The sequence below is a fragment of the Mytilus galloprovincialis genome, chromosome 4 (assembly GCF_965363235.1).
Source record: "Mytilus galloprovincialis chromosome 4, xbMytGall1.hap1.1, whole genome shotgun sequence".
Lineage (NCBI taxonomy): Eukaryota > Metazoa > Mollusca > Bivalvia > Mytilida > Mytilidae > Mytilus > Mytilus galloprovincialis.
This window is the reverse complement of record NC_134841.1, coordinates 89032880-89057954: the sequence shown is the minus strand read 5'-3', so window position 1 is coordinate 89057954 and position 25075 is coordinate 89032880. Positions and strand designations below refer to the sequence as shown.

The 25075-nt window shown below is 32.8% G+C and overlaps 1 protein-coding gene across 1 annotated transcript in view; it reads right to left on the bottom strand.

Moving 5' to 3' along the window:
• Positions 1-485: 485 nt before the first annotated feature.
• Positions 486-25075, bottom strand: part of LOC143073322 (DNA repair protein REV1-like) — a 69277-nt gene continuing 44687 nt past the window's right edge. Inside the window, exons 10-20 of the mRNA XM_076248758.1 lie at positions 24855-25075; positions 24344-24488; positions 19483-19713; positions 17405-17708; positions 13912-14110; positions 13368-13583; positions 11386-11619; positions 5538-5843; positions 5046-5265; positions 4376-4478; positions 486-602 (exon numbers count right to left, since the gene is read on the bottom strand). Coding sequence (XP_076104873.1) covers positions 494-602; positions 4376-4478; positions 5046-5265; positions 5538-5843; positions 11386-11619; positions 13368-13583; positions 13912-14110; positions 17405-17708; positions 19483-19713; positions 24344-24488; positions 24855-25075 — 2288 coding nt within the window. The 3' untranslated portion in view covers positions 486-493. The remainder of the gene's footprint in view (positions 603-4375; positions 4479-5045; positions 5266-5537; positions 5844-11385; positions 11620-13367; positions 13584-13911; positions 14111-17404; positions 17709-19482; positions 19714-24343; positions 24489-24854) is intronic.

Below are 25075 nucleotides of genomic sequence, written 5' to 3'. Positions count from 1 at the left end.
AATGACTGCTAAGGAAAAACAGGAAGTGGCTTCACTGTGGATGTCAAAAGTGCTTCCTCACTTCAACTCAACATTTTGACCAAATATTAAATCATTCCCTTTCATAGAAGCCAAGATAGCTCTGCTTAAGGTTTTTCTCAAGGTCTTCTGAATTGACAAGCAGTAACAAGAATTGATTTAGCCTTTGGAAAGGCTGATAAAAACACACAAACCAAGCCAATTAATGATAAGGAATAACACTGATGCATAACAAATCATAATTAAGGATTTCTAATTAACTAACAATTAATCATAAGTACCCCAAATCCTTTTGATGTTGGGAGTAATATTCTGTTTGTAAGAAAGAGAACTATACCCCCTAGATCTCAGTACACTTTACATGTCGTTGAAAGCTGATTTAACATCCATCCAATGATGGCCTGATAGACATACTGATCACTTATTACTTTCATACTTTTGTTTAAAATAAACTACAGAAAAATGTGTTTATTTCTCATATCTTTAATCTACTTCCATAAAGGCCTTTCACAACATTTTGTACAGAGTCTAATATTCTGTCAAAAGTAGAAATCCAGGCAGCATTCTCTAATCTTTTAATGTGCCTGAAAAAAATAATACAATTATCATTTTTATTCAAAAAGCTGAATTCAATGTTTGTCTTATTGCAATACTTAAATTTCAGTTGAAATTGATGTCTTGATTCTTGTTTTTTTTGGTTACAATTAGCTTTAAAGTTATTGTTTGTTTAACATCTAGGTTATTTTTTATGCAGTTAAGCTGCATTATGCGAGCACCCTAGATTTGTGTTCTACCCAATAAATCCTGAAATACTTGCCATTGTTATTATCTAGCATGCTACTATGTTATATATAACTAATTGAACACTTTTTTAATACTTTTTATTCTGGATTACAAAAAAAATGACCAGAAAAACCTTAAATGATCGTCGATTTATCCAAAAGTTTTAAAGTTACACATAGGAAGTAGTGCTTATTAAGAATCCTTGTGTAGTTCATTATGACTTGTGCTTTTAGTTAAGATGTCAAAGAACAATTGTATGAAATATTTAATCGCCGAAAATCTCTTAAGACAAGTAGTTTAGATTTCCCAAATGACAAAAGTCGTAGGAATATTGTTTGTCATCAATACGTAGTACAACTACGTCAGTAGTCTATTATATAATAAGTTCAACTGTTCATGCTGTTGGCGGCAATTTCAAATTAGAAAAAGAAATTTTCGTAGCTTTTCAATTTGGAGGCAGGTGTGCAAATTAGCGGTGGTCCGAGGTCCACGACCTTCCACTTTTGCCAGCGGAATTTCGACTAGGATAGTTGGTTTCTAGCTACGCCCGACGTAGTCACCTTAAATTTGAAAGAAAATAAGAAATTACTTTGCAAACCTTTTCACCATGTTCACCAAAGTCTCCAATTAAACGAGATAAAAACTTATTTTTATCATTATTATTCATGACGGCGATGTTCATTTTGTTCAACCGCTAGCTTTTTACAGAAAATCGCCGACAAATATTGTATAAATTGGAGTAAAATCGTATCTGATTGACAAAAACAACATTGTAAACACATAACAATGGCGGCCGTGAAGACAAAATTTTACAAAATCGGATCCGATTCCGGAAGCGGATAAGGGTAATTCCGGGTTTGGCGATCATTTACAAAATAAATCCAAGCAGGTGAAAAAATACATCTATACATGGTAAATGAATATAAACACTATTATTGTACACCGAAAGATATATGTACAAGAAAGAAAAAGCAGAAAAATATTTTATTCAGAAACTCAAAATTACTTTTTGACAAATTTTAATTTAAAAATCCAATACAACGTGACAGCTGGGAACAGTATATCTAACAATATACATGTTCATGGTCACAGTCTAAATTTTCTTTATAAATGATAAATGATGATAATGCATGTGAGATGCTTTTAAAGTGTAAGCATATTACTGCAATTTCGAGGGGTTATTTGTTTTTTTCTCAATTTTGAAGGGTCAATTAAAGTAGCTTAAAGTTTCATTCTTTATTTTCACAAATAATGCAACTACCGGTATATTATATATACCTTAATGTAAGTAAATCATATGATATATAGGTGGCATTCTTTGGGCCACTTTACCCCCTCCTGTTTGATAACTTGGAAACGGTCGAGCTCCCCACCCCTAAACCATATGAGGGACAGATCCAGGATTTTAGGTTAGGAGGGGCCCAAACTTAAATTTTCGCCGAGCAGAGCGAGGCTAAAAAAAAATTGAGGTAAAATTATCAAAATATTCTTTATTAAGCTGAGAACAACCCATACTTTGCAAATTGAAGGGGGGTGCAAGCCCGCAACCCTCCCCTGTCTGAATCCGCCCCTGCATATATTCAAGTATAGGACAATACGATAAATAAAAAATGAAATATAAGGGGAGTCCCTGGAGTTACCCCACCCCCTCCTGTTTGAGAACTTGGAAACGGTCGAGATCCACACTCCTTAACCATATATATTCATGTTTGTGACAATATGAGAAATCAAATGAAATATAGGAAGAGTCGCTAGGGGTCACCCACCCCTCCTGTTTTAGAATTAAAAAATGGTCGAGATCCCCATCCCTAAACCATATATATTCATGTATGGGACAATATAACAAATCAGATGAAAGATAGGGGGAGTCACTGAGGTCACTGTTCACCCTCCTGTTTGAGAACTTGGAAATGGTCAAGATCCTTACCCCTAAACCATATATACTCATGTATGAGACAATATAACAAATTAAATGAAATATAGGGAATTCCCTGTGGTCATCCCAACCCTCCTGTTTGAGAACATGGAAACGGTCGAGATCCCCACACCAAAACAATATATATTCATGTATGGATCAATATAACTAATTAAATGAAATATAGGGGAGTCCCTTGGGTCACCCTACCCCTCCTGTTTGAGAATTTGGAAACCAATGAGATTCCCACCCCTAAACCATATATATTCATGTATGGGACAATATAACAAATAAAATGAAATGCAGGGGAAGTCCCTAGGGTCACCCACCCCCAGTGGCGGATCCAGAAATTTTCATAAGTGGGGCCCACTGACTGACCTAAGAGGGGCCCGCTCCAGTCACGCTTCAGTGATTCCCTATATAAGCAACCAAATTTTTTCCCAAAAAGGCGGGGGGGCCCTGCCCTCTAAATCCCCTGCCTACCCCTACCTGTTTGAGAACTTGAAAACCGTTGAGATCCCCACCCCTAAATTATATATATTCATATGTATGGGACAAAATAACAAATCTTTTACATTTACTATGGGCAAGTCAGTCAGACCTCACCTTTGATCCCTGTTGTAGTGAACATTTGTCTGATTCGTGTCTCATAACTTTTGTACTATAGAACACAAACTCAGTTTTCTTTCCAGGGAAACCAGTCCATTCATACTATTACATGTTCATACTAAGTCAAATTGAACTTCTAACAGTCAAATAAAACCAAGGTTAACTACCAAGTAGAACAACTGCAATCATTGGGAACTTGTACCACTGCAGACTCACCATAAAAAATATACATTGATATATGCATTGCTTTTGCAACCTTGATAACATATAAATTATTTGCCTCAATAAATAAATCATTAGATAAACATGAATGTACTATATATGAATGTTTAATGTTGAGGCAACATTGCAACAGTTTTCATAATTACGGTTGCCTTGGGTTTTGGTTAACTGCCTTCAGCGCTTACAGCGCTTTGATTTAGTGATTATGCTCACACTTTTAACAATTTGAATTCTGATTGCCTCCTATTTTTATAATTTTGTTAATTTTCATATGTTCATGGGATACATCATTATAATTTAACCTGTACTACAAAATGCAATTCTATCACTATGCTAATTTAAAGCTCAAGTAACAAGAATGTGTCCCCAGTACATGGATGCCCCACTCACACTATCATTTTCTATGTTCAGTGGACCGTGAAATTGGGGTCAAAACTCTTATTTGGCATTAAAATTAGAAAGATCATATCATAAAGAACATGTGTACTAAGTTTAAAGTTGATTGGTCTTCAACTTCATCAAAAACTACCTTGACCAAAAACTTTAACCTGAAGCGGGACGAACGGAAGTACAGATGCGCGGATGGACGTACAGACCAGAAAACATAATGCCCCTCTACTATCTTAGGTGGGGCATAAAAAAAGCATGCTTAAAATGAAATTGACTTCTTTTGCAGTTTTTCAAGTTTGGCAAGTATGCATTGTTTTATCTTTGCATGAGTTGATCTTCTTTGTATGAAATGGTAATCAAAATACAGAATAAAAAATTCTGACACAATTAAATTTTCTTTGCATGTGTATCCAACTAAGCTAAGGTAAACCTTCTTACCTGTTCAAAAACTTGACCACCAAATCAACTTGCTCTAAATTACGATCTAGTACCAGATTAGTGAGATAGCTAGTCATAATATCCTCATCATCTTTCTCTGGATCTGTAAATAAAATATAATGATTTGAAATGATTCTAAAAAAGATACAAAAATTTATAAATTGACATCTGTTAAAATTAAAATGTGAACAAATGAGTATTTTAAGACATGATGTTTTTGCCAAAGTTGGTTTTTAATAATAAAAGGTTTAATGCCTATCTTATTTAATAGCAAAATGGGATTCAGATCTGTAGACATTTAATGGAATGTCCCAATATTTTCTCAAAGTTTGGAAATAGCCATTGAAGAGGGTCTCATTTGGGGGTTCTGATCCCGGATCCTGCTTACTGTTTAGTCAGATTCCCGTACCCTGCTTACACTAATGTACGTAAGCAATTCTTATTTTTTTTTGTAATTTCCCGTGTCCCGATAGACCTCATTTCCCTTTTTCATGGCACAATAATTTGACTTTCACGTGTCACGCTTACCATAAAATCGAAAATCCTGTGTCATGCTTAGACCCCAATGAGATCCAAATTGAAAGGTCAGTCTTCTGAAAGGAAGGTCAAATATACTTGTATTTGTCAATGTCTACACACATGGTTTAGGTATTTAGGTATTTGTTCTTACCATTTGATGTCTGGATCCATTCCTTCAACAAAGCTCTGACTTCTGTTATAGTTACAGCCCCACACAGGTTAACCTGGACTTGAATGCTGTCCTGATTTGTATTTGAGGTTGTTCCTTGTTCCTGAGGGGCAGTTTTTCCATAATTAGTTGTGATGGAAGGTGGTTCATTATCAACTATAACTGGATCATCTGATATTCTGAATAAATCTGCAGGATGTAACTGTGATATAAACAGAACAACAACTTTAACAACTTCACGTAAAAGTAAGAAAATGACTCCGTAAAAAATATCTGTCATCTCCAGTTAAATGGATCATTTCATTTCAAATATGAAACAACAATATGCTAAAATTTCTTTATTTATTTCCACTATTTTAACCAAGAAACTATACAACTTGTCAAATAGGGATTTGTACATGAAACCAAATATTAATAAGCACTTGATTTCATTTGAAAGTATAAATATAAAAGAATATTCAACTAAAGATTTACCTCTGCAGATTTCTTCCCAGACACAGCAGCATTAATTTTCGGTTGTTTCTTTGATACAAAGTTAAGTTTCTTTGGCCTCCCTCTTCCAGATTTTCCTTTTGGTTGTTTGGGCACTTTAAACGTTGGACTGTTTTTCTTTCCATGACCTGGTGACTGGTCTTTACTAGGTGATGTAAGATTAACCCCACCATTCTTGGCATTTCGAGATCTATTGCTTATCTGCATGCCTTTACTTTGATTGCCATAAGCACCTTTTATTTCTCTTTGGATATCTAGTGGTAATGCATTAAAACAGCTTTCATCTAACTGTAAATTAAAGTATTCAAAATATTACTGTCAAGGGGGAAAACTTCTTGAGGAGTTTTTTTTAGCTGTTGTTTATTCATTAATTAACATAGGAAAGTAGGAAATATTTCTCTCATAAATATGATCTTTAAAGATGATCATAATCAAGGACAAAAAAAAAAGTAAGAATAAAATTGAGTCTGTATATTATGAGGTTAGTTTATGGTTTGCTGGTAAAGCACTTTACAAAATATACAACTTTTATAATGATAATCAGGGGTTTCATTATTTTTTTAGACTGGTGGTACCTTTCAGATTTTAGGGGGAACCAAACCCAAAGGGCGAGGGGTCTGGGGGCCGCCTAAAGCTCCTGGATTTTAGGGATTTCAGCCTTAATTTTTTACTTTAAAAAATAGGGAAAAGTCTGTAATATTTGCTTCAATTTTGGGTAAGTTAACATTGAATTGTTTTTTTTTCTAGAGTAATTATCTGAAAATACATTGCTTATAATTATTTTGTAATCAGTTATAAAATATGTATAACCTATAATGCAGGGGTTTCATGTGAAATGTTGTTTAAATGTTTTGTTTGTTTTTATACTTTTATTAAATGTTTTGCATTTGTTCAATATTCATTATTGTGAATGAAACTTCATAAGTTGCATACAATGTAGTATAGTATTAAAAAAACTGATAATAAAACTTGTAGCTTTTTTTTATTGCTTTCAACCTTTTGTTATAATCATAACTGTGTCAAGTGTAAGTTTTTAGTGTCATATATGATTTATTTTAATCAAAGTCATATTCACTGTCATTATCACTTTCATCATCATCATTATCATCAATCTGCCCAAATTCAATCATCATCCGCTTACATGCAGCTCTCACTTCTTCCCTTATAAGTTCTTGCTGATTGTCTCCTGTTACATCAGTTTGACACTCCGCTTCAACTGTTTGAATTTCAATTACATTTTCTTGTGCTCCTTCACTTTCATTTGTCCTATTGTTGGGTTTCTGTTTTGGAAGTTTTCTTCTGTCTTTCTCACTTCTCCAACGTTTTACTGCTTTCTCTGTAACTTGCTGACTATCTCCTGTGTTGGGACCATTGATTGATACATTCATTAATGTCATTATCATGTCTTGTTTAAGAGAACTTCTGAGTCTAGTTTTTATTCTTTTAATTGTGCTTGCACCCCTTTCAGGCCAGGCATTTGAAACTGGCATTGATTGACAAATATCAGCAAGCTCAATAATATGAGGGAAAAAATTGCATAAGTCAGTCTTTCTCGCTAACATCATCTTTAACATCATTTGTGTTTTGCTCAAATCTGAAGAATTATTATTATCTATTATCATCTTTTTCCATTCTAGCATATTGTACTTGATCTTATTCCATTCAGTAACTATTTCATTTTTCTCGTCTTGTTCAATGTTAGGATAGAACGATTCCATCAAGCTGTCTAATGATGTTACACCATAATTTCTGAATTCTGTATCAGTTCTTTCTGGCAGAGAAACAGGGTTGAAAATATCAAATGCTTTCAGGACAGAGAGAGCATCTTCAAATCTCGAATTTATGTTTTCCTTAAGGGCTGTGACATACTTGGTCAATAGTGTTTCCAGTTGCTTAAAATCAGTATCACTGACTTTAAATTCCTTTGTTACCATAGTTAACTTTCCATCTTGTAAATCTTTTTTCATTTCTTCCAGAGGTTGTTTTGATTTTGAAATTTCTTCCATTGTGTCAATTGTATACTGAATGCTGGGCCCAATACTACTAAAATCAATATTGCCTGTTTGAAAAATCTTTGACAATTTTGATAAGGGTGGAAGTATGCATTTTAAGATGTAAAGTGTTCCAAGAAATCTTGTTTTCTTCATCCTCTTTAACAATCCATAGGCTGCAGTGTCTTTCTCACTTAACTGACTTAGGGTTTGCAGAACTGCAGCATAATCGTCAAAAACAGCTTGAACTGATAAGTCAAATGAAAGCCAGCGAGTTGTACATGCCTTTTTCAGTCTCTTTGCAACCATTTTTCTGGAACTTTCATTCAGCTTAAGATTTTTTGTACCTTCTTGTACTTTCAAGTAAACTGCAGTTCTTTTCGGAGAGTTTTGAAAATACTTCCATAATTGTATCAGAGTCAGCTGTGCCAGATCAATATCTTTAAGTTCTGTCTTTGTGTCTGCACATGCAAGTGCTAGTTTATGACAGATACAATGAATATTTATAATTCCTGGGTGTTCTTTTCTCAACAGTGCAGCCACACCATTCTTTTTTCCAGTCATCACAGAAGCCCCATCTGTTGCTAGGCTTCTGAGCTTACTTATGTCAATCCCTAGATTCAGTAACTTTTCTTTTATTACTTTTACAATTGTTGCAGCATCTGCTGAATCTGATTCCTTCAAAAGGTCAGCTGTAAAAAGGAAATGAATTGTTGGGCACCCAGCTCTATCAACATACTGTATAAAGCAAACTAACTGTTCAATCAAAGAAATATCAGTTACTTCATCTATCATCAGCCCAAAACTATCAGCCATATTTACTTTTTGTACTAAGTCTTCTGTTATAACATCTCCTATACTCAAGAACATTTCACGGATTGACCCAGCACTGCTATGGTTAAAGTGTTTCATATGTGACACTCCAACTACTTCTAGCAAGTTAATCAGTGATTTAAATTTGCTATTTGCCACCTCTTCTTTGGCCAACCAATACAATGAGGTAAATGCAATTAAAAGTACTTCTGATGCATATTCTTTCCTGTTATTTACCTCTTTTTGAAATGGGGAAACTCTCTGTATGTTTTCTTCAAGTTCTGCAGCTTTGTGAACCTTGGATTTGGAATGGTCCTGTATAGCTTCTTTTCTGAATCGCAGACCTGGTTTCATACAAAAAATATCTTTGTTCTTTGGATTTAAATTGTGATGGTTTTTGCACAGGAGACAGTACATTCCTTCTTGTTCTATATAGACAAGCCACCATAACCCTGTATCTTGACTGAAGGAGGTATTTTTGTCCATCAAAGTGCTATGTTTAAATCTGTGTTTATTTTTTTATGTTGACTGAGGGTCTTCAAAACTTAGAGACTCACATCTATCTTTACAGATGGAAAAATGGTGGATTTTCTTAGTATTATCTTTAAATGTTTCTTCAAGTAGTTTTCTCTGTTTTTCTATGTCAATTTCTATTCTTTGAGTTTCAAAGTTTGTTGTTGAAGTTGTTGAAACTGTGCAGGGAGATGTAGAATTAGTTTTAATTAAAGGCGAGTTCTCAATCTCTACTTCATTATTTTTATGATTATCATGTTTATCTGTATCTTCTGGAGTGGAATTTTGAGTGGGGGCTGCCTCTGACTGTGACTCATCATCATCTAAAAAAATAGATAAATCATTTGTCAAAACGGAAACAGTGGGAATAATAGTGAATGTAAGTTTTACTAAAATTTGTGGAGTAGTTTTCAATTTTGAATTTAAGATTCTGTGGGAGTTTCTTTTAAAATCATTCAGTTATTAAATTGTGGATAAAAAATACTTTTGAACAGAGGAATACACAGGTGGACAGCAGACATTCCGTGTTTTTATAAAGCAAGGATATAAATAAAAATAAATTATATTTTCTTTTAATTCATAAAATACACATATATATATATGAATAAAATTTCAAAACTGTACAATGCTAAAAATTTTAGATTTGCAGCAGCTACCACCACTTTAGACAAATGTAAATTTGGGCAAAATGTAAATAATAAATTAATTAAAAATCTTAGTTATAATATCATATTACTATGCAGAAGCCATGTGCCTACTTCAACAGTAAAATTGAGAATGGAAATGGGGAATATGTCAAAGAGACAACAAACAAATTAATTTAAAAATAATTAAAAAAATGAAAATAATACATGCAAACCTCTTACCTAAGATAAACTGTAGTAGATGTTGCTCTTTTCAATGATCTGGCCACAGTCCTGTCTGGTAGTTGTAGATTGTTTAAATGTTGGTGCTGCCATAGCAGAAAGCTGGTACATGTATACACATGAAAAATTTAACAGTGTCATGCAAACAATTTAAAAACAATTAACATGCTCTCATGCAAAACAGCAAACAAACGTTTTTGATATATGCTAAGTGTTGTGATGATTGTTCTTGTCAGATAAAAAAATGTATTTAACTTTCGCTTAACTTTAATATTGATATAAAGGGGTGATTGTGAAAAGGGGGGCAAATTAATTATAGGCTTCTTAACTATAGTAAGTAATTGTAAAACTGTGATTTTTCACTTCTTCAGAGCTGTCTTTTTTTTTAATTTAAGAAGTCTAAAATCTGGTCAAATTTTATATTTTTTAAACGTAACAGTTATATATGTTACTTCATATTGTTTCACGAAGTCTTACACTAAAAATTTCCTGCAGACAGCAGTCATTAAATCACAACATAGAACACATATAGAGAAAACGGTGATCAGGGACAACGTATGGTCCAACGGGAAACGAACTGATTTGATACAATTAACGATTTTTTGAATTTCATAGAATGTTCACCTTTATTAAACCTTTTATTCATAAAATAATCTGTGATACAAGCTGCTTTCCTTTTCTTAGACATAGTTATGCTGTTGTTGTTTATATTCATCAACAATTTGCCGCTTGAAAATATACTGCTAAATCGTCGCATTTTAAAGCGCTCTTACGATACAGATACGGACACATGGTTTATCAGAATCACAACTCCTTACTTTGGAGGTGTACCTAAATTGGCAGAAGATAGATCTATACTTTAACGCGGACCTCGACGAAGACACCTATAAACATACACATTCACAGCGTACACGGAGATTATCACTTTAGGAAAGAAAGAAATTAGATTTGAACGATTTCAAAAAAATTTTACACATTATTTTTTTTTGTATTTTTATTTTTTCTGCCGGTACCAGACGCTTCCGTAGGCGGGTAAAAGTACCGGGTACCGGGTCTTAATGAATGCACTGGATAATGCAAAGGTAGTTTTTAGTTTTGTGTAAAGGAAATTCCATAAATATACTTTTAAAGAGTAAGAAAACAAGTTAGAGGTTTGAGTGAGAGTTGTTGATTACTCATGTTCAGTGGCAAATATTTCTTGAAAATTTGACTGAAGAATACAGAGAATATGCAAGTATTAATACTTAACGAAGATGATACCCTAAATGAACAACACCTCTTGAAAATTTGACTGAAGAATACAGAGAACATGCAAGTATTAATACTTAACTAAGATGATACCCTAAATGAACAACAACTATCGGTTTAATATGTATTTTCAACTCATACATGTGTGAAATGTTGTAAATAATATAGATTAATCTAATTTATTCTTTCTGACATTACTGGTGCTTTGAAAAACAATTTATCTCAAAGAATACTTCAATGTATAGTTTTTTGATGTTTTGCTACAAGGACTTATAGTTGTTTACTTTTATGTCATTTGGTGGAGAGTTGTCTCCTTGCCAATCATACCACATCTTCTTATTTTTATATTTAAAAATATGTTAACTTAATAATCGTGTAACAAAAACTATTTATACCTACCTGAGAGAAAGACGGCAAGGCAACAATTGGACTACTTCGAACAGGTCTTGTATTTGCTTTTGGATGGTTTGTCAAATTAGAGCAGCCTGGCTGATCACTGCTCTGTAGATTACGGGAGATTGTTTGATGTTGATAAGCTACAGGCATATTATTTGGCTGATGTCGAGTTTTCATTTCAGTTTTAATCTGCTGTCTTATTTCTGGAGGTAGTTCTGGTAAAACATCTGGATCTATCTGAAATGTAAATCTTATAAACTTGCACTTTATCTTGTTTTAAAATAAGTGATTTTTTGTTATACAACACTTTCACTTTTTTCTGAATAGGTGAACATGCAAAAATATATCACCCTTAAAAACTTTAATGGAATATGTACAAAAATATTAGAATACACTGACAACTAAAAATTGGGAAATACTATCATGGATTCATTTATTTTCATGGATACCAATATTCTTGGAATAAAACTCAATAATTTTCATGCATATTAGATTTTAATGTTGTTTTCTTCAAAGTTTGCATACCATATTTTATGAAATAAGCTGTACTTGGTTGAACATTTTAATTTATAGTGAATATGTACTCCTGAAATTCATGAAATTTGTTCACGGAATAACCACATGCTCTGCAGGGGGCTGCTTTATACGACCGCAGAGATCGAACCCTGAACAGTTGGGGCAAGTATGGACTCAACATTTAAGCTTGATACAGCTCTGAATTTGGATTGTGATTAAATAGTTGACACACCATAGGTTTCTGACACAGAATGAATGTGGTCTAAGAACTTAAACTTAAAAACTTAGAAATTTTAAATTGGACATTTACCTATTATGGTCCAATATCCAAAATCTAAATACATGGTTAGATTTAGCATATCATAGAACCCCAAGAATTCAATTTTTGATGAAATCAAATAATGTTCAATTTTAGACCCTTTAGACCTCAAAGTGGACCAATTTGATAACCGGGCCCAAATATTAACAAGAGGCTGTCACAACGACAGCAAACCGGATTTATTAATAATTATTTGTGTCCTGACAATATCACAAGAACCATTACTGATGAATGGTGAAAGTGAAAATCGTCAATATCAAATTTGACCTCCATTTTGTCATCAGTATCAACATATTAAAATTTGAAAAGCTTAGATTGAATGGTTCATGAGTAAATGCAACAACGTGAATGGAAACGCCATTTTACAATCTTTCAAGAACCATAACGCCTGAACGGTAAAAGTCAAAATCGTCATTATTAAACTTGACCTCTATTTTGTCATCAGTAACAACATATAAAAATTTCAAAAGCTTTGGATAAATGGTTCATGAGAAAATGCACGGACACAACTGGAAACTCCATTTTTCAATCTTTCAAGAACCATAACTCCTGAACGGTAAAAGTAAAAATCGTCATTATTGAATTTGACCTCCATTTTGTCATCAGTAACAACATATTAAAATTTGGGAAGCTTTGGTAGAACAGTTCATGCGTAAATGCACGGACACAACTGAAAACTCCATTTTTCAATCTTTCAAGAACCATAACTCCTGAATGGTAAAAGTCAAAATCGCCATTATTGAACTTGACCTTCATTTAGTTGTCCGTAACAACATATTAAAATTTTAAAAGCTTTGGCTGAACGGTTCATGAGTTAATGCACGGACAACATTTGATTGCCGCCCGCCCGACCGCCCGACTGCCCAGCCGCCCGGCCGCCGTACATCCCCAAATCAATAACCGACATTTTTGTCACAAAAATCCGGTTAAAAATCTAAATACATGGTTGAGGCATATTAAAGAACCCCATATATTCAATTTTTGTGAACTTGTAATCAAACAAAGTTTAATTTTGGACCCCGATTTGGACCAATTTGAAAACTGGGCCCATAACCAAAATTCAAAAAAAATTGTAAGGAACTAGCCACTTAAAGAAAACCCTTACACAACTGTTAGTATCTTTAATCTATAATACCATTTCTATATTAACCTGTGACATTGAAGGCAAACCAAAAGCTGAGTCTTGATGTAGTGTCTTGTTATAGGATTGTGGTGGATTGGTCCAGTGGGAACAGCCAGGCTCATCACTACTTGGTAAATTTTCATTATTATTTTGAACAACTTTTGATTTCTTTCTACTATTCATTTCTGCTTCAATTTGTTTTCTAATGTCAGGTGGAAGCTCTTGTAAAACCTTTGGGTCTATCTGAAATTGTATTTCCATAAAAAGCATTGAAAGAGTCTCCTTATAGCCTAAATCATTGACATTGTAAAATAATATGCTATCTTGATTTTGATTTTTTCAACATTCTAGTCAGTTATATTTTCTTATTTTTGATCTTATCTAGTTGCAATTTTGTAAGTCTTATGTTTTATACTGTTTACAGTTAATACCAATTTAATAAAAGTTTTCAAGACAAAAAAAATGGAAATAAATCCGGTTACTAGTGTGACAATTTGGCTACTATTATGATTTAACTATTTTGTTGATCTTTTATTGTTTTTAAAGTTTCTTTCTAAAAAATACTATTTACCTGTGATGGTGAAGGGAAGTAATCAGTATGTACACCTGTCCTGTTCCTGGTCAGTTCAGGAGTAGCTGGTACCTTAGTCCTTACTAATGGGCTTATCTCAATATTAACAGAGGGAAATTCTGGATTATCGAATAGTTCAGTAGGGGATGTTTCCAAGTTTAGAGTTGGTAGTGGTGGTACTATCAAAGTATTACTTCTTCTACAAAACAAATCTGTAAAAATTGAGATTAGAGCTGACAGTATTAAACACTAAGAAATATAACACATTAACGTTATTTTGTGCATTTTCCCTGATCTTTTTTTGTGATAATATTTCATATCATGCTACTCACTTGAGATGGAAAATTATTGTTAACCAGATGCTCTGCAGGGCGCAGCTTTATACGACCGCAGAGATTGAACCCTGAACGGTTGGGGCAAGTATGGACACAACATTCAAGCTGGATACAGCTCTAAATTTGGATTGTGATTAAATGGTTGACACAGCATAGGTTTCTTACACAGAATGAATGTGGTCTAATGAACTTAAAATTTTTTTTTGCCTTTGAGCAATTCACTATGCTGTTGAATAATAATCCTCTCAAAAAAATGTTTGAAGAAATTTTCTTTTTATTTATGAAATCTGAAATGAGAAAAATTTACCCCCCCCCCCCCAATTTTTTTTTCACATCCCCCTTTCCCTTTTTCCAAAACTGATCTCAATTCAAATTTCTAATGGAGTTTGCAACAATAACTACTCATTTAAATACATCATAAAATATTAAAATGTAACAAAAGGTGCTTGTTATCACTGAATGGTAAAGATTGTTTTAATTTATCAGTTGGTAGTAAAAGTGAATATACATTGTATATTGTATAAAACAATGATTTAAGTTGACTCAACTACTATTCTGGACAAAGAAAGATAACTCCAATCAATTGAAAATTTCTTGCTATTGCACAATATTGTGCAATTAGATATTTCTGGCTATTGTGCAATACTGTGCAATTGAAAATATTTGCTATTGCACAATACTGTGCAATTGAAGATTTCTTGCTATTGCGCAATACTGAGCAATTGAAAATTTCTTGCTATTGCACAATACTGTGCAATTGAAGATTTCTTGCTATTGCTGAATACTGTGCAATTGAAAATTTCTTGCTATTGCACAATACTTAATATAATAATTTTGGATCCTGATTTGAACCAACTTGAAAACTGGGCCCATAAACAAAAATCTAAGAACATGTTTAGATTCAGCATATCAAAAAAGCCCAAGAATTCAATTTTTGTTAAAATCAAATTTAGTTTAATTTTGGACCCTTTGGACTTTAATGTAGACCAATTTGAAACGGGACCAAAAATTAAGAATCTACATACACAGTTAGATTTGGCATATCAAAGAACCCCAATTATTCAATTTTTGATGAAATCAAACAAAGTTTAATTTTGGACCCCGATTTGGACCAACTTGAAAACTGGGCCAATAATCAAAAATCTAAGTACATTTTTAGATTCAACATATTAAAGAACCCCAAGGATTCAATTTTTGTTAAAATCAAACTAAGTTTAATTTTGGACCCTTTGGACCTTAATGTAGACCAATTTGAAAACAGGACCAAAAATTAAGAATCTACATACACAGTTAGATTTAGCATATCAAAGAACCTCAATTATTCAATTTTTGATGAAATCAAACAAAGTTCAATTTTGGACCCTATGGGCCCCTTATTCCTAAACTGTTGGGACCAAAACTCCCAAAATCAAACCCAACCTTCCTTTTATGGTCACAAACCTTGTGTTTAAAATTTCATAGATTTCTATTTACTTATACTAAAGTTATGGTGCGAAAACCAAGAATAACGCTTATTTGGGCCCCTTTTTGGCCCCTTATTCCTAAACTGTAGGGACCTCAACTCCCAAAATCAATCCCAACCTTCCTTTTTATTATTTTAAATTTTATTTAACTTATTTTTCCTCAAAATTTCCATTCTTAAAAAAACTATAAAAACTTAGAATATCTGTATGTTTGTTAAACAATTATTCTAATATGATGAATACATTTATTTGTGATCCTTATTTTTGAACTTTTATTATGTTATTTTTTAATGCAAATAAAAAATGCGATATTATATTGTAACTACAGCTGATATATTTTTTTGTAAAATGAACTAACAAATACTAACACATATATATTTGCATGATCTATTACTAACATTAACGAGGCCGGGATAAGGTACCGGTATTCGATGTTTTCATTACTAACAAATGTACAGATTTCAATAAAAAATGAAAATTAAAAAAAAACAAAAAAAAACTCCCAAAATCAAACCCAACCTTCCTTTTATGGTCATAAACCTTGTGTTTAAATTTCATAGATTTCTATTTACTTAAACTTAAGTTATGGTCCGAAAACCAAGAATAATGCTTATTTGGGCCCCTTTTTGGCCCCTTATTCCTAAACTGTTGGGACCTCAACTCCCAAAATCAATCCCGACCTTCCTTTTGTGGTCATAAACCTTGTGTTTAAATTTCACTGATTTCTATTTACTTATACTAAAGTTAATGTGCGAAAACCAAGAATAATGCTTATTTGGGCCCTTTTTTGGCCCCTAATTCCTAAACTGTTGGAACCAAAACTCCCAAAATCAATCCCAACCTTCCTTTTGTGGTCATAAACCTTGTGTCAAAATTTCATAGATTTCTATTCACTTAAACTAAAGTTATAGTGCGAAAACCAAGAAAATGCTTATTTGGGCCCTTTTTGGCCCCTAATTCCTAAAATATTGGGACCAAAACTCCCAAAATCAATCCCAACCTTCCTTTTGTGGTCATAAACCTTGTGTCAAAATTTCATCGATTTCTATTCATTTTTACTAAAGTTAAAGTGCGAAAACTAAAAGTATTCGGAGGACGACGACGACGACGCCGTGATTGCAATATACGACGAAAAATTAAAATTTTTGCGGTCGTATAAAAACTAAGGAGGCACGTGGCGTTGCTAATGAAATTGACATGAAATTGACAACGTCGTTATAGGTAAAATAGTGATAAACAGATTATCATTGGTCATTTCAACTCGATTGCTTTTCTTGCTTTCGCCGTACAGTCTCAAGCTAGAAAATCAATCTCGTTGAGATGATAAACGATAATCTATAAATATCTTTCCACTTTATCTCACCTACAGATCTGATATTATATTATAATATGTAACATAACACAATAAGACAATGTCTGTCATATTCTGATATTCATATAAATGTTTTTAGAATTTTATTACTTAAAAAAATCTATTGATATGACAACAATAGATAAGCTATTTACAAAAAATCCCAGAAAATTCTGCTTATTGAACTTTGCTATTTTCTTCTGTTAAAGTAGAAAACAGTTTGACAGCTTTGTTAAGAGGGGATTAAATGTTCAACAGCTGAAGTACTCCCTATGAAAACAAAAGATTAAATATCTTGTTGCTTGAGTACTGGGACTTTTATACAGAAGAGTTGAATTATTTACCTAGTTAAATCCTCTGCTAGATTCTGTGTTGTTCTTGAACATGACATGTTACTCTGACAAGGGCTGTCGTTCGTCACAATTTTTGTGTTTAACAAATTCTTGTCCATCCCCACTTTTTGTTTTTCAAGTCCTGAATTTTCTAAATTCTCAATGGTAGTTTTACTGTTTGTCAAGAAGTTTTTCATCATATTTTCACTTGATTTCTTTTCTGTTTGTGGCATTATACTGAATGATGTTTCAACAGAACTCTTACTTGTACTGGATGGTAATGAACTATTTCTTGTTTCTGGGTTTTTTGGAATGTCTGTAATGAAATAAAAGTGCAAGTGTTTTGTATATTTGCAAACAATATTTAGTTTGTTTTCATTAAACTCGAAATTTTAACAGCACAAAATTTATGGCGACCAAGCTTTTCAAAAATTCTTTTAGTTAACTTAACTATAATTATTATACACTGTCACAAGACTACACATTTCCTTCCCTTGTTTCTAAAAAAAAAAAGTTTCCAGGATTGCTGTTTGTCTTATCAAATTATGGAGTTAAATCTGTTAGATCTTTATCTCTGCCGGCCCATCTCTGCTAAAGAAGAGTTTTGATCCAGTTATCAGTGTAAATACAATGTTATTACAAGATGATCTGTAAGCTAGTGTTCACTGAAGATATTCTGCTATAACTGTAAGTATTCAGGAAAGGGAATGTGAAAACACCTTTTAACATGCTCACATAAAGATACATCAAATATTTGTTGAGCTTTGAAACATAATTCTTAATAAAAAACAACAAATATTTCAGAAATGACCATTAAGTTAAGAACATACAAGTTTTTGGTCAACAGGCATTAAAGCATGCTCAGGTGATGTTTCCTACCTATATTCAGGAACCTCTGATTGGGATTTCCTGAGAAAAATATAACCAAAATGTCACGACAGAAGTAACCATTACAACCCCTTGTTCGAAGGAGGGCAAAATAAATAAAATTGAAAATGGAAATGGGGAATGTGTCAAAGAGACAACAACCCGACCAAATAAAAAACAACAGCAGAGGGTCACCAACAGGTCTTCAATGTAGCGAGAAATTCCCGCACCCGGAGGCGTCCTTCAGCTGGCCCCTAAACAAATATATACTAGTCCAGTGATAATGAACGCCATACTAATTTCCAAATTGTACACAAGAAACTAAAATTAAAATAATACAAGACTAACAAAGGCCAGAGGCTCCTGACTTGGGACAGGCGCAAAAATGCGGCGGGGTTAAACATGTTTGTGAGATCTCAACCCTCCCCCTATACCTCTAACCAATGTAGTAAAGTAAACGCATAACAATACGCACATTAAAATTCAGTTCAAGAGAAATCCGAGTCTGATGTCAGAAGATGTAACCAAAGAAAATAAACAAAATGACAATAATACATAAATAACAACAGACTACTAGCAGTTAACTGACATGCCAGCTCCAGACTTCAATTAAACTGACTGAAAGATTATGATTTCATCATATGAACATCAGGCACAATCCTTCCCGTTAGGGGTTTAGTATCATACCATCATAACATATATGAGAAGAACATAACCCGTGTCATGCCAACAACTGTTTTTAGAATAAATGTGTTTAGTTCCGATGCAAAGACCTTATCAGTGATTCAATATTAACGCCAAAATATGCAATCTTTAATGACTTGACAACAGTATCGTAATTATATCCCTTCTTAATAAGTCTATTCAAAGGTTTTGTAAGTTTCTGAGGTGAATACTGACACCTTTGTGCTTTATAAAGAATATTACCATAAAAAATTGGATGTGAATAAAGCATACTTAACAACTGACAGACAAGGTCTGAACAGCACTGTATAGAATGGGTACGAGAGTATTGTAAATTAAGAATTTAATTCATACAGCTATTGTTTCAAATCTTGTAGCAGGCAATAATAGTGTGAGCTTTATCAATTTCTTCCTGTATAAACTACAATTTTTATATAACAAATTTAATTATATTGATGATCATCTTCATATACTTGTCATTCATAAAAACTTTGATTCCTGAATTTACAGTAATATGTAAACTTCTAAAATTTGGTTACCTAGTTTTGCCACAGTAAACTTAAGAATACTACTAGCTGGTCCTTTGGCAGTTTTAAATCCGGCTACAGCTGATTCTAGCCGCTGAATCTGTATACCCACTCCTCTAAGATCCTGGACCTTAAGATGTTGATTCCGGAGTATTGTAAGACACTCTTTAGCTATCATTTTAGGATCATCAGTAGCTAAAGGTAAGGTAGATGACTTGGAAATATGATTGCACAGTCCATGTCCTGAAATATACACAATAACTGAGAATGAATTTCATGGAAACAGAAATTTAAGTACCGATGCCACTATTCATTTTTCCTTAACTTTACTTAGTGTACTCTTTTTTAATTTTTTTTTTTTAAAACAGCAGCAGCTAGTATGTCTTCCAGCTCTCACACTTAAGCAATTTGGTTATACCGTAATCAAATGATATTACTTTAATGTGCACATTCTTATTCTTTTGGGAGTTCTCAACCACTGGTTTTAGGGATTTTCAATGCTGGAAGAGAAAATTCTCTTACCAGTTTGTTTTTAAAATTTGCTATTCCATTTATGTGTTAAATCAATCATGCAAACACTTGATGTAAAGTCAATTAATCATAAAAATAGAATTGTTTTCAAACAGGTAAAAAGTTTGTCATTTTGCAGTTTTACTAATTGTTATTCAATTTCTTTTAAGTGTCTTTAATTTTTATTGCTAAATGGCAAACAATCTAATATGCAAATTTAAGTGTAAAAGACAGTAATTAGCATGTTAAATAAAAAATTACGAACTGATGAACACATACACTACCGAATTCTGATTATACAGTACTACAGTAGACTCCACCTAATCGGATATCGGTTAAACGAATATATCGGCTATTGTAATATTATTTCAAAACACCGAACCATTCCCTAACGTGACGGTACCCAAATTGCACCTATTTTGACAGTTTTTTCACCTACGTTTTTTTATGATCAAGAAAAAAATGTCCATACTGTGTTTATTTTGTAGCCCTATCCTTCTTTATTGTATAGGTACACCAATTTGATTTTTAATCCGTATTGAGTCATAAAAAAAATGAGTTTGAATCAACCTCCAAACTATCCATGATTCTGTAATGAGGAGTACCCAAATTGCATCCATGCTTAAATTCACATCGTCAAAAGTCTAATAACCGAGCTTTTGTTTAATTTCTTCAAATATTTTGAACAATTGGATATTAGTCCATGCTTACTCTTCATATTTTACAAAATGGATACTTATAATGTATTGCATTTGCTAATTTTAAAAAGATGACGTTTTTCGTACATTTTGCTTTTTCAGTAAACAGTCCATCTGTTGATAAATACTGTGAACGTTTTGTGTATATCTAAATATGTTTACCTATGTTGAAAGACGTGCATAGTCTCAAATCATAAAAATACAAATTGTTTAGTCTCTAGGAAATCTTGTAAGATTGTAAGATTTCCATTGCTATTTTTTTCTAAATAGGTGCAATTTGGGTACTCGATTCAATTTGGGTACCCTTACGTTATACATTTCAGTCAAAATACATCGGATAATCGAATATCGGTTATTAGAATATATCGGCTAATTGGATAGGAATATTCATGAAAAATGTGTGAAAACCATGTACAATCGAATATTTTGAAATAATTTCATATTTTTCTTGACAGGAAATGAAGCTGGAAGTTGCGCCATTACGAAGTTTAAGAAAACTTCAGTACAGAAATGTTTCATTTTATTAATAAAAACGATCTTTTATAGACAAATAAAACATACTTTTTCTTGTTGTCTTGTTTATTTTATGAATCTGATATTATATCTTGCCTAAGATGTGTTTGTTATGTGTTTACCCAAATGTGATCGTTATCATTTACTTCTCAAACAAGGACACGACAGAAATGATAAACTGTGCGTGATGTTCATCAATGTTTATTAAATATGAATGAAATGTACCTCTTTCTCAACAATTTATTAAAATATATATAGAAGTCCCGTGTAAAAATAAGGAATCGTGTGTCAATAGCATATCCCAGGTGAAATAGAATTATGTAACTTGTACACACGTACGCCATTTTCCTAATTTACATAACATTCAGCCTTTTATTTTGAACCACGACAGATAAGAGGGGGGGGATAGGAGGGGTCCTGATCCCGAAATCCCGGACTTAAAAAAACGAAATCCCGAGGTCTCGAATTTATATAAAGTAAATCCCGACGTCCCGAAATCCGAAAAAAAAGGATTCCCGGATCCCGAAAGGGTCAATCCCGAAATCCCGAGCTTAAAAACACCCGATCCCGGAGTCCCGATAAAGGTCCTATCCCCCTCATAAGATAGAAAAGCAAATTAATTTTACTCATCTTGATGTCCAATTTTATAATCATAAAAATAGTTGTATTACTTGAAATTGGAAATGTGTTTCATAAATAAAAAACTGTAGAAAATTAGATCCAAGTTCGATTATAGTTTAGAGAATTCGTAGCTATTAATAGATTTACCTGTGGCCTACTTCCGAGAATTCATAGTTATTTTTTTTAACTTTTACCTGTTTTAACACACAAATGAAACAAATCACGCAAAAACAACAAGTCTCATTATTTAAGAGGTACATATTTTATTCAGATAATCAACACATAATTAAATCAAAGCCTTAAAGGCTGTAAAAGCAATTGCTGACATGTTAATGTTTGGGGACTTTTATTTTTCATCCACATATATACAAGAATTAAACCTGACATGAGTGTTGTCTAGTTAAAAGTAAGAAGGTTTTAACTTTATATAAATAAAAGACTTTAGCAGAAAGTCATTTTTAATATGTTTTATATTTCACAAGGAGACAACACGTTTACCAGGCTAAAGTTGGGGTCAAATATACATGTGCTGAAACATATAACTAAAAAAGAAATCATCATGGATTATCCCCTGGTAGTGTTTGTAACTTCCTTGGCAATAATTTCCTTTATTGATTTAATTTTAACAATTTTCATTATTAATTTATATTTAACCATTAACACAAATGATTAAGTTAAAACATTTCAACTTTCCAGACGCAAATGTTAAAAAACGGGAAAGAAATAAAATATCTTACAAGACATAAACATGTAAAGAATAAATGTATATTTCAGCTTAATAAAAATATTTTCATAATGTTACTTTGTCATCATTTTTAAAAATAAGTTCCAAACATTATTGCTCAGTTGATATATGTGTCCTTCTGATGCGGTACGAGCACAGGCACTTGTTTCTATCCATAGGAAGGTCGATTATCCATATAAATAGTTTTATATGGATAGTCGACCTTCCTATGGATAGAAACAAGTGCATGTGGGTACGAGATAACTACAATTCTCATGCAATCCCGAAAAGGGGGGTCATCACAGACAAACATGACATTAAATCGTTATCACTGAACTAGTATATATATTGTATAGGGGCCAGCTGAAGGACGCCTCCGGGTGTGGGAATTTTTCGCTGCATTGAAGACCTGTTGGTGACCTCAATTCTGCTGTTGTATGTTTTTCTATGATCGGGTTGTTGTCTCTTTGACAATTTCCCCATTTCCATTCTCAATTTTATTATACGAACAAGAACAAACAGCTCTACGTTGCTTTGATATTTATCAATTTTCAGGAAACATTGCGAAAAATGATCTTCAATATTTCGAAAACATGTGAAATAAAATTGCTAACACGGTGGACCGTCGAGTGTCAACAAACGTAGTAGACTTGTTCACTGAAAAGACGAGGATAACGGTTTCATCTGACATTTGTTATGCAAACCCAGTTTTGATCATGATATTTAAAAAGACGTACTTTTTTTCAATCTATGTATTAATAAACTAGAAAATTCCAAATTGTAAATATTTCTTCATCTGGACCGACTTGGCATCTACTACGTTTGGCCGGGTCCATTTCATTAGTAAGGTGATCGATAAATATTACGGAGTTTTGACAGAAAAGGAAAACGAACTTATTGTTATGTGTGTTTCGTTCCCCTAAATTATTTGCGCAAATAAAGTTTGTCTATTTTTAGATTACAGGTAATAATTTGACACTACGCATTAACCTGTGTAGTGATTTTGATTTTACGATAAATGTATGAATGAACGATAATTTTATGAATGAACAAGAGCACCTGACCTCTTAAAGAAACACAAATTAAACATAAAAAACCGTATTTATTAGGAGATAATTCAGTTAAATTTTCAATACTAAATCAACAACTGAAATGAATTCATATTTTGTTGAAACATCGTACCAACGGCGGAAAACGGAATCGCATTTATAAAAATGTACTTTTTTTCACTCGGACTTCTATGTTATTTGATAGTCAAACGGTTGACCCTTTAAATACAAAAATACATCTACAAGAACATATTCTGAAACTTCTTAAATCCACTAACTTTTTTTTAAAGTTTCAAGCTGTGTATTGCATTAGAAAACATACATAGGTGTTAAAGAATGACTGACCAGGAGCCTGTTTAACAAAATACTATGGCTTGATCTGGGCGGAGTCTCTGATCTAGGTCACAAAGATGGCCATACGCGACGGCATAAAAGCAATTGCTTTAAAAATCAATAGACTGACAGATAAACAAAATACATTATAATCAACTGATCGATCTTTTACTCAATCAACCGAATTATCCGAACTTGTACCTGAAAAAAAATTGAGATTAGTTACAAATTTTCATTAATAAAGCAGCTATAATAGCTATTGGTATCTTAGGGTCGTGTCTGTCAATTTTGAAAAAAAAACTTGGAGGAATATACGTTCATCGGCTAATTGAATATGTCGGACAATCGGATATTTTTAGCTGACATTTTGGGTATCCGATTGGCCGGAGTCTACTATACTAATATTTTGCTTAACAATACTATACCCATAAATTTAGCTGTTTCTTTAGGTGCATCTTCTCTCCTGATCATCAGTTTAAGAGTGACCGTCTTCCCTTTCATGTTTATTTTCTTTAATCTAGTACAAACTTCCTCCGCAAGCTCCGTTAAAAACTTATCAGCATCGTAATCCTTAAATTTTGAAATATCAAAATTAAGTTAAAATAAAGTTAAAACATCTTTACAAAACAGAATATGATAAGAAAGAAGAAGCTTACAATGATTTCTTAATTATTAAAAAATGTTGGTTCATATCTGTCAAATTTGTTTCTCAGAAAACTGAATTGTTGAAATCATGTGTTTAGTTTTTTTGTTTCAACATTTTTCATGCCATGACTTTTTGCAGCTGACTATACAATGTTTTTTTTGGGTCATTGTTGAAGGCTGTACAGTGATCTATGACTGCTTACATCCACCTCATATGAACACTAGTGAGATTTGATGAAAGTTTTTTTTATATGTAAATCATACTTTTATAAAAGCTACATTAAAATTTACATTTTTAAACCTGATGCCGTAATTAATTTCTGCAGACACAGATTTCCTCTCTTGTTCTAACTTAATCTGTCGGTCATCTTGTCCCCTACAGTACTTATGTAAGGACTGTCCAGTTTTTGGACCAAACTCCTTCTGTAAGGCTTCCAATGACAGGCCCTGTAGGTCCCCACATGTTGAAACTGACATGGACTGTAATCTATGAGACATAGACCAGCCAACTC